General features: G+C 45.8%; 1 protein-coding gene across 1 annotated transcript; it reads left to right on the top strand.

Moving 5' to 3' along the window:
* Window positions 1–10,431: 10,431 nt before the first annotated feature.
* Window positions 10,432–13,014, top strand: KCNE2 (potassium voltage-gated channel subfamily E regulatory subunit 2). The gene is made up of 2 exons (XM_007063606.3): window positions 10,432–10,596; window positions 12,216–13,014. The coding sequence occupies exon 2, from the start codon at window positions 12,228–12,230 to the stop codon at window positions 12,603–12,605; it is 378 nt and encodes a 125-aa protein (XP_007063668.2). The 5' UTR covers window positions 10,432–10,596; window positions 12,216–12,227; the 3' UTR covers window positions 12,606–13,014.
* The last annotated feature ends 1,356 nt before the right edge of the window (window positions 13,015–14,370 follow it).

Raw genomic sequence — 14,370 nt, 5'->3', positions numbered from 1 at the left:
TCAGGAGTATTGGAGCTGGGGATTTGGTTCAGCTTGTTATATAGATACATATATGGCCCAGATCTGGATTCAGATTCCAACGATTACCTGAGTTCAGGGGAGTTTGGCTCAGAAGCTTAGATCAGGCTCATGACTAGCAAGGATATTAAATTACATCACTAGAACAAACTCTTAACGAAGGGTCATTGCCCTGTAGGGCTGAGGACTTATCCACCATAGCAACTGCTGAGGGCTGATTAACCCTTTCCAGGATGTCCAAGGTAAGATCTATTATTTTAAAAATGTCTTCAGATTCAAAAACATGGAAATATCTTATTGTTCAACATTTACAATGGATTATATTCAGCACTGTGTGAGGGGCAGCTCATAGTGTATGTACTATTCAGTCCCACTGAAACCCTATTTTGAGGGCTTAAGTAGTGCATTAGTCTGATACACCAGCTGTGCACAGGGGTGAATGTCACAGAGTAAACAGAGACCTGGACAGATAAACGAAACATACAAAGTCTTTGTGGACCAGTGTTAAAAAGCAATTCCATCTCCCACTGAGGAAACAGACTTGGTACTGAGGAGTCAATGAGAGCTTGGAGAGAACAGGTTTGAGTCCTGGTCCTTTTCAAAATGTAAGAAATCTTTAACTTTTTAATGAAAGCAAACATCTACTGGGAGACTTTCTCAGCCAGGGGATAGTATAAAAATATGCCATAAATAAGGGAATTGATGGAACAAGTGCGTGAGTATCAAATTTAGAATGTGGAGTTAGCTCTCAACATTGCCTTTTAAACACCAGTTTGCTGATGCTTCTGGTGGTTACTTAAGACATGTTTCACTGCCTATGTGCTTAGCATGAAAGGATAACATCTAAAAGCCGATGGATAAAGGTTCTCCAGCAGGTGGCGCATCCACTTGAGAAGTTGTTCTGACGAGTGTTTGCAGATGCAGCGACTGGTATCACTCCTGGAAATGATATTTTACAGTAGCTTGGGGAATAGGAGCAAACATTCACCGGTTGCATTAGGTTTACAGTTTATCTTGGCCAAGCTGTATTTGAATTGGTTTATAGGCTTGCCTCTCTCACCACCCCGAAAACAAATACAAAATCCCAACATCTAACAGGCTTATTTAAATGGGTTTATGAGCCCACTTACAAAAAGGCACTTTAAAAACATACTAAATGGGGACATTTTGTGGAGTAAATCTGATGGGATGCAGAACTTAAATAGCATGAAAAGCAAAGCTCATTGAAGTGTTTTATTTGGAATTTTTTTCAGTCTCATTTCAAGAGAGAGATTTAATTTTTTAAAAAAAATCTATCACTCTTATATTGCACTGCTTCCTGCTTTAAAGAACCCCAGGTGAAGCCACGCTAAATTACTTTGTTCTCAAGGCATCTACGGAAGAAGAGGAGGAGGAAGAGAGACAGAATAGTCAGATTCCACCCTAACCTTTCTAATGTGTGTGGGACACAACGGCCAAATTTTAGCTAAAGATTGGTAATGTTGTCTGTTACAACTGTTCTGAGATATGAACCTGGTGCAGGGCCGGATTAACCTTTTGTGGGGCCCCCATTGAGGCAATGGAGCATGGCGCGGGGAGGTCAGTCCCCAGACCGAGGGGCCAGCTAGGGGCATGGCATGGCAGGGGTGGCCCTGCTCTACCCAGCCCAGGGCGAGGGCACTATTTACAAACCGGCAGTTGCCAGACGCACAATGGCCCTGTGAAGCCAGCATGCCCCTTCCCCTCGGGGGGCGAGCCCATGCCACGCCACAGAGCCCCCTGCCCAACACCACCCCGACTCCCTATGACTAGAGCCCCCCCTGGACCCACTATGCACAGTGCCCCCCCCACCAGAAGTGCACAGCGCCCCGCACAACACCACCCCTGCCCAGCACTCCCCTGCCCACAGCCCCATCACAACTTCCCAGCACCCCCCACAGAACCCCCACTCCCTATTGCCTCAACACACACAGATCTTCCCCACCCCCTCACAGCCCAGAACCTCCCCCTCAGACTCCCCAGAGACCCACTCCCCCATGCCCTGCCTCCCGGCTGCACTCGCTGGCCCTGCCGGGAGGTGATTGTATCTGCTGGACTGAGCCGGCAGCACAGCCAGGGCTGGTCCCGAGGCCGGGAATTGCTCTGTCCCTTCCAAAGTGGTGCGATCAGCCAGGCCAAGGCCTGCCCCAGCCAGGCTCCCTCAAGATGCACTTGCCGGGAGGGGCCCAGTCAGGCCCCCCACACTGTTCACCTCCGCAGGCTGAGAAAAGGAGAAGATTGCCTCCTTCCTTTGGTCCAAGTTTACAGAAGAGCTAGGATTTGGGTCTGGTATACAGACTAGTCCATGTACCACGTCCTTTGCTGAATGCATCTGATGAAGTGAGCTGTAGCTCACGAAAGCTTATGCTCAAATAAATTGGTTAGTCTCTAAGGTGCCACAAGTACTCCTTTTCTTTTTTCGAATACAGTCTAACACGGCTGCTACTCTGAAACCTGTCCTTTGGGATGTGGTTTGAAGGTTAGGGACAATATCTAGGCCTGCAGCCAGCTCGTGCTGTGAGCAGATTGTGCTAGCTGGCAGAAGCAGAGGCCGGCAAACTGCTCCTTCTCAGAGGAGCTGCGAAAGCACCCAGCAGGGTATAGCAGGTAGTGGCCTGCCCTCAGCTATGTTAATAAGCCATTCTTGGGCCACACACATAGCCTGCTCTGCCACTCTCCCTCCCCTCTGTATGGCTATGTTGGGGAGGACAGTATTTTGCACTAAAACTTTGACATGTAGTGCAACTATTCATGGGTGAAGCTCATTAGCTTCAGCTTGGATACATATCTCAACAGTCTGACCAGTATGCAAACCTTTTTGATCTGGAAATCTCACCCAGTCAGGCTCTTGCATGAGATTTCCAGGTTCAAATGAGATTGGAAGTGCCATCAGAGTAGCCTTTCTGATGATGGGTAGGCAGGAAGTAAGTTGTGATTACTGTTACCCGTTGGACATATATTGTGCATACAGCTAGCCTGGGCTAAAACGTTGTGAGAGTTACCCCTCCAACACAAAACACAATATGGCTCTTTCTGATTCAGGGGTGAAGGGTCAGCTCGGTTCTTAGCAGCTAGAGGCCAGATTCTGCCTGGCCCTTGTGTGGATGCCTAGTGAGATGAGGATGGAGGTTGTAAGGAGCCTTGTGACCTCCCCAGCACAGATTATAAATGGGCCAGGGAGAATTGCTATCCCTGTACTTTGGGAAGTGAAGTCAACCCCCCTCTGCAAGCCTGAGAACCACTTAAAGCCAACTCAGTTCTCAAAATAGGGCTCAAGCGGTGCCCAGACCTCATGCTGGGCTAGCCCTTTGCACAGGCTGAGTATTGCCTGGCATGTCAAAGTATTTCCGAGTTCATTTTTTAAATTCAAATGTAAACACTCATTTTTGTGTAGCGAAAGCTAGAGTGGTACGTTTTTAGGAATGACCTGAACAAGTTGTGGGCACAGTCCAGGAGTATGGGGCTGGATGGAAGAAGGCACAACTTTACTCCCAAGACTGTCATTTCCCCTCCCTCCCCCTAATAATCTTGCTTTGCTTGGATTGGTTTCATTCATACTGGAAGGTAAAAGTCATTGGTTCTGTAGAGAGACCTGTGTTTTCCAACAACACTCCATGAAGACACTGGGAAAACAAGCACACCATGTGTACAGTGTGTGCTAACTGGGGCAACAGTTTTGTTCTTCATCGGACCCTAATGAATCTACGCTACTGAATCTGTCTGTTTCACTGCCCCAGCTGTGTTACTGAAACTGTTACTTAGTAATGGCAGGTTGACTGTGGGAAATCATGGTTATACTGTGGGCAGGGCCAAATTCAAACGGTTCGAGTGTGCACAAGCATGTGTATGCACATTTCCAATTGCCTACTGCTCCCCTAGAGATAACTGAAGTGTAGCTTCCAATTCGAAAAGCAGGTCCGTCCTAAGCTATCACAAGTAAAGAGCCTGCTTCCATTATTTACAAACATCATTTAATTTCATTCCAACATACTTAAACAAGGCACCGGCTTCAGGCCCCAGTGAATACACCACAGTTTCAATGCAACAGACACACTTTAATGACTTTGAAGCCCAGGTGAAAATGCATTTTCACCTGGATCAGAGAACGTTTGTTGGCCCTCACATTGTTCTGTTCTGCGGGGAATGTATCTACTTTCTCTTCCGTGTCCCTGTTTCCCGCTGAGAGAGCTTTCTCTACAGCCATGATGCTGTGACTAAATCAGGCCCTGATCAAGCAATCGGCTCTTCATTGCAGGACCCTCGAGTCCACTTGGCATGCCATTGAAGGCAATAGAATTCCCCAGTGGGCAGGGGCTTACCTGTGTGAATATAGTTGTGGGATTGGGGCCTTCATAGACATATTCATTTAGATCCAAATTCTCCAAGGTATGTAGGTGCCTAACATTGTTTTCACTTGAAGTTAGGTACCTAAATGTCTTGAAGGCTCTGGGTGATCAACCTCACTTTTGTTGTGATGTCTGACTTGTGAATCAGCAGGGTCCTGCTCCTACAAGTTCTGCAATTCTTGTGTGGTTTCTTGTCAGCCTTAGCCCTAGCTGACTTTAGTGCAGATTGGAGTCATTCAGCACCTTGCAGGATAGAGTCCTAAATGCTGACAAGGCAAATTATTTGCCTCCTTGTCTGCGTGTTTAAACACACAGTTGAGGGAGAGCTTGGAACAGCAAGGTCATTTGATTTTAAAAAAGAATGTACAGAAAAGTTTAACATTTGTGCAAGGGTCCCCCCAGGACTGAACATTTCCCAGCATGGTGATTAAACCTATAAAGCCTTTCATTAAATGAATGCACTTGGACAAAAGCTACTAATGCAAAACCCCCAAATGATTTAAAGATTTTTTTTTTTTTAATTTCGAAGCATAGTTTAGGGGAAAGCTCAGAAGTCAGAGCTACTCTTCTGCTAAAAGTAAAATAAAGAGCAAGACCCATGGAGAGAAAGATGTTATGCTCTGTACGCATGAAAACCACTGTTCTCAGCAGCTTTTGCTAGGAATGGCTGTGGGTTGTTGCTCTGGCACAGCTGTTGCTGTTGTGTCTTGGACTGCCCTTCAGTGGTTCCAATCACTCCTGGAAGATAGAAGCTAGTCAGGGTTTCTACATCTCCAGCGAGGCATGTGACATATGGTGTGCCTAGAAGGATCTGTTCTATCTCCCCTGTTGTTCAACTCGACAAGATCATTTTGAACTACAGCGCAGGTTATCAGTGTGCTGAGGACGCGCCTCTGGGTTTGTTTTGATCTGGGAACTCAGCAAGCTCGGCGGGTGCCATGGAGAATGTTTGGACAATGTTTCCAGCAGGGCTATCCCATTCTCAGTCCTGAGGAGACAGAAGAATTGCAGGTGATCAGTAGGAGGCTGTGACACGTTCTCAGGGCATCCAGAACTGTAGGTCACCCTCCTACCCTTCTGCCTTAGCAGTAGAAGGCTTTGTTGGTGCTAAATTGTGTGACCTGCCACCCTTAGCCAGCCAAGCAAACACCCGAGAACTCTATAAGTCCTAACTTTGCCTTGGTGTACTTCGGTTCCTGAACTCTCCAGAAGCCTCTCCCTGCAGCATCCAGCGCCTGTCATGCGACGCTCACAGAAATGACCAAGCTTGCTGTCTGCAAAGAGACGGAACACACCCCAGCCTGTTGGCTCAGCTGGGGACACCTTCCTCCCTCTCATATAACAGCCCGGTGATGAATTTCTCATAAAAACAAGAATGAGTTTATTACTAAAGAACAGAGATGGAAGTGATACGAAGCAGCGATGATAGCAACAGAAAATGGTTACAAACAAAACAAAAGTATAATCATGTTCTTAGTGACTAAAACTTAGCTCTACAGGCTTATCCTTGACTAAGATGAGCAACCTTTCAGTGTCACTCACCCGACATGGCTGGGGATCCACCCTCCACCACAGAACACAAAGGGTGCTGACCTCTTTGTCCCCTCAGCGATGGATAAGGCTATGTTTATGTCACGGAGGTCATGGAAGTCACGGAAGATAGTGTCCTTTGTGTTGGTTACACAATACTTGATTCACAACAGACACCAAGGCAGACCAGTAACATTCCTTTGTCTGGGGAAGACTTGTTTATCCGCCCTGCTTGGTTATATGGTTGTAAACACTTTTTTAGTCTACACATACAACTTTTTAATTAATTGCCATACAGACATCATGCAACACCAGTGATGACCTGTGTGACATAAGTTTTCATTTGATAGCTTACGAGACTTCTTTACAGATAAATATCATGAGAGTAATGTGTTAGGTGTAGTGAGTTTGTCAGGCCTGATGGGAGTTGCTGTTACATGGCAATGAACCCTTTGCCAGTGGGCACTGAGGGGCTCATGGGGTCACAGAGGTCTTTGTCTTTGTGTCACTGCTTATCAAAGGGTGGGTAGTCAGTGACGTTAACTCCAGTCTCTCAAGGTTACTTGAAGGCATGTGCTGGACCAAATAAAATGGGTTGCGTTTGCTTTTTCATGTGAATACTTTGTGCAGGCTACACCCTTATTTATCCCAGATAGCCAGCACAGCAACAAAACATACTGCCATGGCAACAGTGCGCAGTTACTGTAATTACTTCCATGCCATCCTGTGCAGCTTGAGTTGAAAAGAACAGCACATCCATTCACTGGACAGAGCAAGATTGCACCACAGCCACCTTGCATTCTCTATGTCAGCTGCATACAAAGCACCAGACTGAGATCAATGTTGCCCCTGCTGGTTTTTAAACACTTTAGGATATAGGATCTGTTTGTATTCTAGACTGTCCCCTTCAGACTTGCCCTGGTGGGTATTTGCACTCTCACCCCAGCTACCTTTAGGGATTCTCCATGCACCATGGCTTAGACTGGGAGATGATTGAGCTGCAAGTGTGTGTGTGCATGTGTAGAACTCACTGCCCTTCTCAGTCCATCCCGCCACACTTTTAAGTAATCACTGAAAATATCTCTGTGTCCAAGGTGTTTTATTATGATCACTGATGGCCCTGTTAGGTAGAACTTTCCCATTTCCTCTCTTCCTAGAAGTCCTCCCTCCATTTGTTTATGTGACTTTTATTGTTTTAGAACAGGTAGTAAATATTGTACAGAATCCTGAGCACCTCACGGGTGGGGCACTTTATACATACAACTATTAAGATATTTAGAGACAGGCCTTCCCCAGCACTCCAAATCCAAACACTCCTGACCTTTGGGGGCATTCAAAGCCCAGACACAGACCTAGATCAAAAGGACCTCTCTCTAAAGTGGGCTGTATTAGAAAGCCAGATCCAAATTGTATGGCTCAGGCCATCTCTAATAATGTTGTTATTCAGCTCCATGTTATCTATCTAGCTAATCACAGAAAAAAGAATGACTGGCTAGCTCAGGATTTGGCAGTGTTTCACGGTGACTTTCCTCTCAACTACAAGTTGTTGGGCTTGGATGCAGGAGCCGCGGACAGAGCTGGATGGAGGCAGAGACACCACACGTCCTTCTGTAGGCCACCCACCACTTGGAGTCATGTGATTTCCTCTGTATCTCAGCTTTGATTATTTTTTTTAGTAAGTTTCTAGTCCTCATGGTTGTGAAGAAGACATTGAAAATGTGACCTAAGCATAACCGATATAGTGACATCTGCTTGAGTCTGCCAACAGCCTGAACCAGTAGCTCTGAGAAGGGTGAACTTCCCTGTGCTTCTCACTAGAGTGGGAACTCCAACACCCAGCACGCTGGCATGGCTCCACAACAGCCACCCCAGCAGATACACCTTGGCTGCAGAGTAAATAAAGGGACCCACTTGCTGCCATCCCTGCCCATCCGCTGGGGAAAAGGGACCCCTGTTGTTGTCCCTGCTGCACCCAAGGGAAGAAGAGCCCCTTGCTGACGTCCTTGGTGGAAGAAGAGGGATCATGCTGCTGTTCTTGCCTCTCTTAAAAAGAGAAGGGGGGTAGGAGGTTCCCTTGCCACTGCTACTCCAGTTGGGGACTCCACAGGGGCCCCTCTGTCATGGTATCCCTATGGCCCTGGATTGCCCTAATTCAGCCCTGGTCCCAGGGTGAAAGGCTACAGCCTGTGTTATGCAGGAGGTCAGATTAGATGTCCATGGTTGTCCCTGTGGTGCACAACAGAGAGAATCCTGTTGCCATCTACCTACTACTTGTGAGCTCTAAGGCAATGCACACAGGAAGCAGCAAAATGGAAGCAGTAGCCGTAAAGGCTGCTGGGAGCCCACCAGCACTAGGACGTGTTCATGCAAGGAGAGTCATCCATCAGAAGCAATGGCAATAGCCATGGCAATGTCGGCAGCCTGGCACTAACTTCAGTGGAGCTTCGCCAGGGGCCAATGCTTTTTTTAATACCAACAGCATTCATTTGCATGCTCTGAGCAGGCTGATCATATGGTACTAGACTACTTGTGCTTCTGTCTAGCTCCTCACAGGTTGGTGTGTTGGAAAACCTATTTTCTCTGGGAATCGCTTAGGGGCAAAACGCCTTGTAAAATGGCAATGCTCTTTTGGGGAGGAACTGTCCCTTACTAGGTATTTGCACGTGCCTAGTCCAATGTTCTGAGCTGGGGCCAATGCATCTTTCTCCTGGCCACAGACCATTACAAACCTTCACAACAAAGAGGTCTCGGCCCCATTGGAGTAAATCGCTGCTATGTCTAAGGTGTGACGTAAGGGCTTTTCAGCTCGGTTTCTGCACGGTGCTTGTTCAGAAGCAAAGTTAATGTGCAATTCACTTTTTAAAAAATGAGTTTCATCCTCTCGCCTCTACCAGTGGTCTCCCTCCAGGTCAGGGTCGAGGCCATGTTAAAGAGACCAGCATGGAGAGGCTTGCCCAACTTCTGCCTTTGAATTTCAACCAGTAATTCCTTGACATCTTTCATGAGCTTTCCTTTGGAATATAAATCATTGCAAACAGGAAGTGTAAGGAGGGGTAGAGGACTTCAGGAGGAGCTATCTGGTAGACATCAGAGTAGGAAGCTGATGAGAGGTGAAGGTGTCTGCACTTGAAAAAAACAAAAATCCCCCAAAATTAAATTAAAATGAGGGTGGCTGTAGGCCGTGGTCAGATAGGTGCTGCCATGGGCTCAACATGCCAAACGGGTGCTGTGGCTCTGGGAGGAGATCCACTGCAAGAAAACTGGATGTGGCCAGAAGACCTTCATGCTTGAGGAGCCCATCTCCTGCAGTGTGAGCTCCAAAAGGAGGCTGGATGGCCAATAAAAGGAAGGTGCACCATCTGAAGCACCTAGGGAAAAGGCAAAGGAAATGGCAAGGCTGGGGCAGAGGAACTGGGAAGCTACCCAAGGGAGGAATCACAGAATTGTAGGACTGGAAGGGATCTTGAGAGGTCTTCTAGTCCAGTCCACTGCATTCAAGGCAGGACTAAATATTATCTAAACCATCCCTGATGGGTGTTTGTCTAACCTGCTCTTAAAAATCTTCAATGATGGAGATTCCACAACCTCCCTAGGCAATTTATTTCAGTGCTTAATTACCCTGACAGTTAGGAAGTTTTCTTAATGTCCAACCCAAACTGACCTTGCTGCAATTTAAGCCCATTGCTGCAATTTAAGCCCATTGCTTCTTGTCCTATTATCAGAGGTTAACGAGAACAATTTTTCTCCCTCCTCCTTGTAACAATCTTTTATGTGCTTGAAAACTGTTATCAGGTCCCTCCTCAGTCTTCTCTTCTCCAGACTAAACAAACCCAGTTTTTTCAATCTTCCCTCATAGGTTGTGTTTTCTAGACCTTTAATAATTTTTGTTGCTCTTCTCTGGACTTTCTCCAATTTGTCCACATCTTTCCTGAAATGTGGCATCCAGAACTGGACACAATACTCCAGTTGAGGTCTTATCAGCACGGAGTAGAGTGGAAGAATTATTTCTCATGTCTTGCTTACAACTCTCCTGCTAATACACCCCAAAATGATGTTTGAAAAGAGTAAGAGCTGGAAGGATTGGGGCGGGGGGAAGTGAGGAGAGGGAAGGTACTTATAGTCATGACTTGAGGAGGGAAGGAAGGAAAATAGAAAATTCTACTCTTCGGGTGACAGTACACCAGCTGTGCAGAAAAGGTCTTTTACTGTGTCTCTATGCAGTATTCAGCACATCACGCTGAAGTTATTCAAGGGGCCTTTTTTTCATTTTTTAAAAAACACATCTTGACCCTTTGCCTATAATGTGGAATCATGGATCAATACAGAACAAGTGATGTCAATTTATAATCTTAAAAACCTTCATGGTGTTCTTTTAAACTTTATGGTATTACAGTAGTTACAAACTCAAAGGGTGTGGTACACTGTTAGCCACTAAGATTATGTTAGTTTTCAGCCAATATTTAACTTTCCAGTAAGATTAGATTTAACGGTTCATTTACTATAAACATAGAATCTAGAGTACAATGTGGTTATTTCACTGTCCAGTATATAGCTTAATCCAAGCTGCCAGTTTCTTGAAACTGAAGATTTTTCTCTTCCCTTCAAGATTATTGTAACATTAGCAAGTAAAGTTTTAAAATCTCAATTGTTGCTGTGAATTTCATTACACGAAGGCACAGAAGAGGTAAGTTTCTTTTATAATTCTTCATTTCCAATAGAAAAATCTTTTCCACAGGAAGTCATAAATAATAAACAAAATGGAATGTTCATGACAATTTTTAATTGTACTTATTTTCACAGAAAATTAATTAGGTCACCTTAATCTTACACAGTTGTGTGAATATGTGTGTTCACACACACACACACACACACACACATTCAAGGAAAAGATATGTGATAGTAGTAGGCCATTTAATTGAGCAGATGAAGACTTAACAAGATCCAGTGGCTGGACGATGAAGTTAGAAGAATTCAAATTGGAAATAGGATGAAAATTCTGATCAGAGAGGATAATTCCTCATTGCAGCAGCTTACCAAGGGATGTGGTAAATTCAGCATCACTTTAAATCTTTACATTGAGATTGAATTGGATACTCTAGCTTAGACACAACTCATTGGGCTTGATAGTTTTTATGCATGCAGTAGCAAAGAATAATATCCACTGAAGGAATTACTGGTTGAAATTCAAAGGCCTGTGTTATGCAGGAGGTCAGACTAGATTATCATAGTGGGCCTGCCCTTCATGTCTTAAATATCTGTGAAGTTGTGATCCAATCACAGCTTTTTATTTTATTTTAAACAAGAAAAAAAAACCACCCTAGGAAATAAACATTTTGTTTGAGCTTTTAGACAAAGAAAATCTAAAGTTACAATTCCCACCGCAATCCTGATACACCACAATGCGCCCAGAGAAATGCAGTAACGTGGCATACTGTGCAGTAGCATCAAATATTACATATACAACTATGGGCAAATCCTACCCCTGGCTAGAGGGTGACCTCTGGCCATGGAACTGGTGTGGTTCCAGTATGTAACAAGGGCAAAATTTGGAGGGGGCTGTGTAGGGGGCTGTATTTCCAGATGTTCCAGCAGCAAGAATGGGACAGGTGGGGGCACATATTCTGGGTTGGGACTGCAGAATCTGCTACTTCACACTCTTCCCATTCTCCCCCCACCCCACCTGGGGGTGCAAAGGCCACAGCGGGTACTGCAGGCACTGTGCATCAGTAGTCTCTGGGTAATAGCTCTGCAGCAACAGCTGCCTGAAGAGCAGGATTCCTTCCTCCTGTCCCTCATTCTGCCTGGCACTCAGCTAGCACTTTGGCGGGGGGGGCGGGCCTACATATTTGGATATTATGCTCTTACGAATGCATTTGTGTGTGTTGCGTATGGGCATGCCAGATTTTCATTTTTTTAGATGAAACAAGAAATGGATGGCTGAATTCTGTGTTGGTATACCTTGTGTAGCCCCATTGATTTGAATGGCACTGACCGGGCTGCTAGTCAATGCAGAATTTGACCATTCCTACTGAGCCAAATCCTAAGGGTCTTACTCAGCTTTTACTGAGTCCTAACTTAGACAACGCTCTTCAATTTGCCAGAGTACAGACTGAAACAGAACTTAACTAAAAACTGAGTAAAGACCCACTTGATCCCCTAAACACATGGTAAAATGCAGACACTTGGGACCAGATCCTCAGCTGGTCTAAACTGGCACTAAATTTTATGCTAGCTGAGGGAATTGACCCTGCAGTTGTTATAGTACAGAATTAAAAATATCTATATATTTGTTTTCAATGGCAGTGCATTGGAAATATGGTGGATTTACGAAACTTCACCCAGATATTGGAAGATGTTTTCAAAAACACATTTCTTAACTACATGAATAACTGGCGCCGGAACATGACAGCGGAACAAGATGCGCTGCAAGCGACAGTTGATGCAGAAAACTTTGATTACGTTATCTTGTACCTCATTGTAATGATTGGAATGTTCTCCTTCATTATTGTGGCAATCCTAGTGAGCACGGTGAAGTCAAAGAGGAGAGAGCACTCTAATGACCCGTATCACCAGTACATTGTTGATGATTGGGGTGAAAAATATAAGAGCCAGATTCTGAATCAAGACAACTTGAAGTGTACGATCCATGAAAACATCAGTGTAAGCGAGAAAACAACCCCTAGATTGCCTTGATTTCTTGGAGATCAAGGCGACCAAACCATAAAGCCACGTATGTAATGTACTGTTTTCACTAGGATTCTGAATTGCCATCATATTGTCTGATAAATAGCCAGAGATGTCTAGGTATAGATTGTTCCAGAGAAATTAAATCTACTGCTTCACTGTGAGATTTTTGGGTGAGGCTACTTAGTCGGCCATCCAAGAAAGAGAAGTATTCATACTCTAGTTTGATTTTCTATTCTGTTTGACATTAGACACAAAAATTGCCCCCAAACTATGGGCAGATTTAAAATCTGGATGTGGATCTGACTCTGAATATCCCAAATCGAAATAATGGACAAAACCAAATCCCCAGATCTGAAGACATGGGAACTTCAAGGTGCTCAAAATCCGGATCACGATCCAAACAGGGTAGCTGGAGCTCATCTCTTACAATATAATAAAATCTTGTAAAATAAATCTACACGTAAACTGTCTGAACAATATTGTATGGTGCTAGCCATAGGAGATAACCTAACCCTCCATCCATTCAGCATGAATAACATTGATTTTACATTGCAAATTCCCATTAGCTCTCAATTTGATATTCTTCCATATCCAAGACAAACATTTAAAATACAATAACTCAAAGAGTCCAGTTTTAATGCTACAGAACTCCAACCTCATCCTTTAAGCACCTGCGGGTTATCTGCACTGGGCACCACCCACCTTCCGGGGTTCCACCTTTGTGCCTGAAGTCTTTGGAGAACCAAATCTTTCTCATAAAGCCTGGTGCTCTCTAAAATGTATAACACATTCTTCCTTAGTTAGTTGTCTTAGTTAATCCCTCCTCTTTTTTATTGTCCAGTGGAGAAGGCTGGGAGATGGGAAACCTGCGTTATACCCACTTTTCAATGTTGTATGTGGCAGTCAGGACCCTGAGAACCAGTGAGGTCATGTGTGTGTGTGTGTGTGCGTGCGTGTGTTCACACATGGAGTGGTGTAAGGATCCCAAGCATCGGACCGTACTCCTGCCAGACACACAGGCAGGGGTGAAAGTAACTGAGGCCACTTACCGGTACGGGGTGGCTCTGGCCCCCGGAAGGGGTGGGGTCTCGGGTGGAAGGGCCAGGGCTGGGGGGGTTAGCGTCCCCCAGCCAACCCTTCCAGTCCGGCTGGCCCGCGCCACCCAGGGCTCCCATGTTGATTTAAAGGGCCCAGGGCTCTGGACGCCCGCTACGGCGTCCGGAGCCCCAGGCCCTTTTAAATCGCTGGCCCCAGGGCAGCTACTCCCTTTGCCCCCCCCCCCCCCCCGCCCGTCAGCGGCCAAAAGGGGCAGCAACATTCAAGTGCTGCAGGGTCCTTTGCCGCGGCAGTGCTTTAACATTGCTGCCCCTTCCCCCCCCTCGGTGGCCCTGCCGGTACGGACCCTACCAGCAGGGCCGCCGACAGGGGAAGCAAAAGGGGCAGGGACATTAAAGGGCTGCTGCGGCAATGCTTTACTGTGGGCTGGGTATGGGCCGGTGCGGGTTCTTACTGGTACGCAGTACCGGCCCCTACCAGCTCACTTTCACCCCCGCACACAGGTGCACTTTTTAGGTTTTCTTCCTGCATGGGAGGGGATAGGTGGGTGGGTTTCTGCTCAATGTGAACAGGTTTCTCGAGGCAGAAACTACGTCTTCTCCTATGTTAGTAAATCCTCACCAGGCTGGTGCTCAAACAATAACTATAGGTGGAGCTGGTAGCACCACCTATCATTAAGGCACATAGGAAAAGGGGGTGGGAGCTGGGTGCAGAT

This window comes from Chelonia mydas, chromosome 1 (genome assembly GCF_015237465.2).
Source record: "Chelonia mydas isolate rCheMyd1 chromosome 1, rCheMyd1.pri.v2, whole genome shotgun sequence".
Lineage (NCBI taxonomy): Eukaryota > Metazoa > Chordata > Testudines > Cheloniidae > Chelonia > Chelonia mydas.
This window is presented reverse-complemented; position numbering and strand designations above follow the sequence as displayed.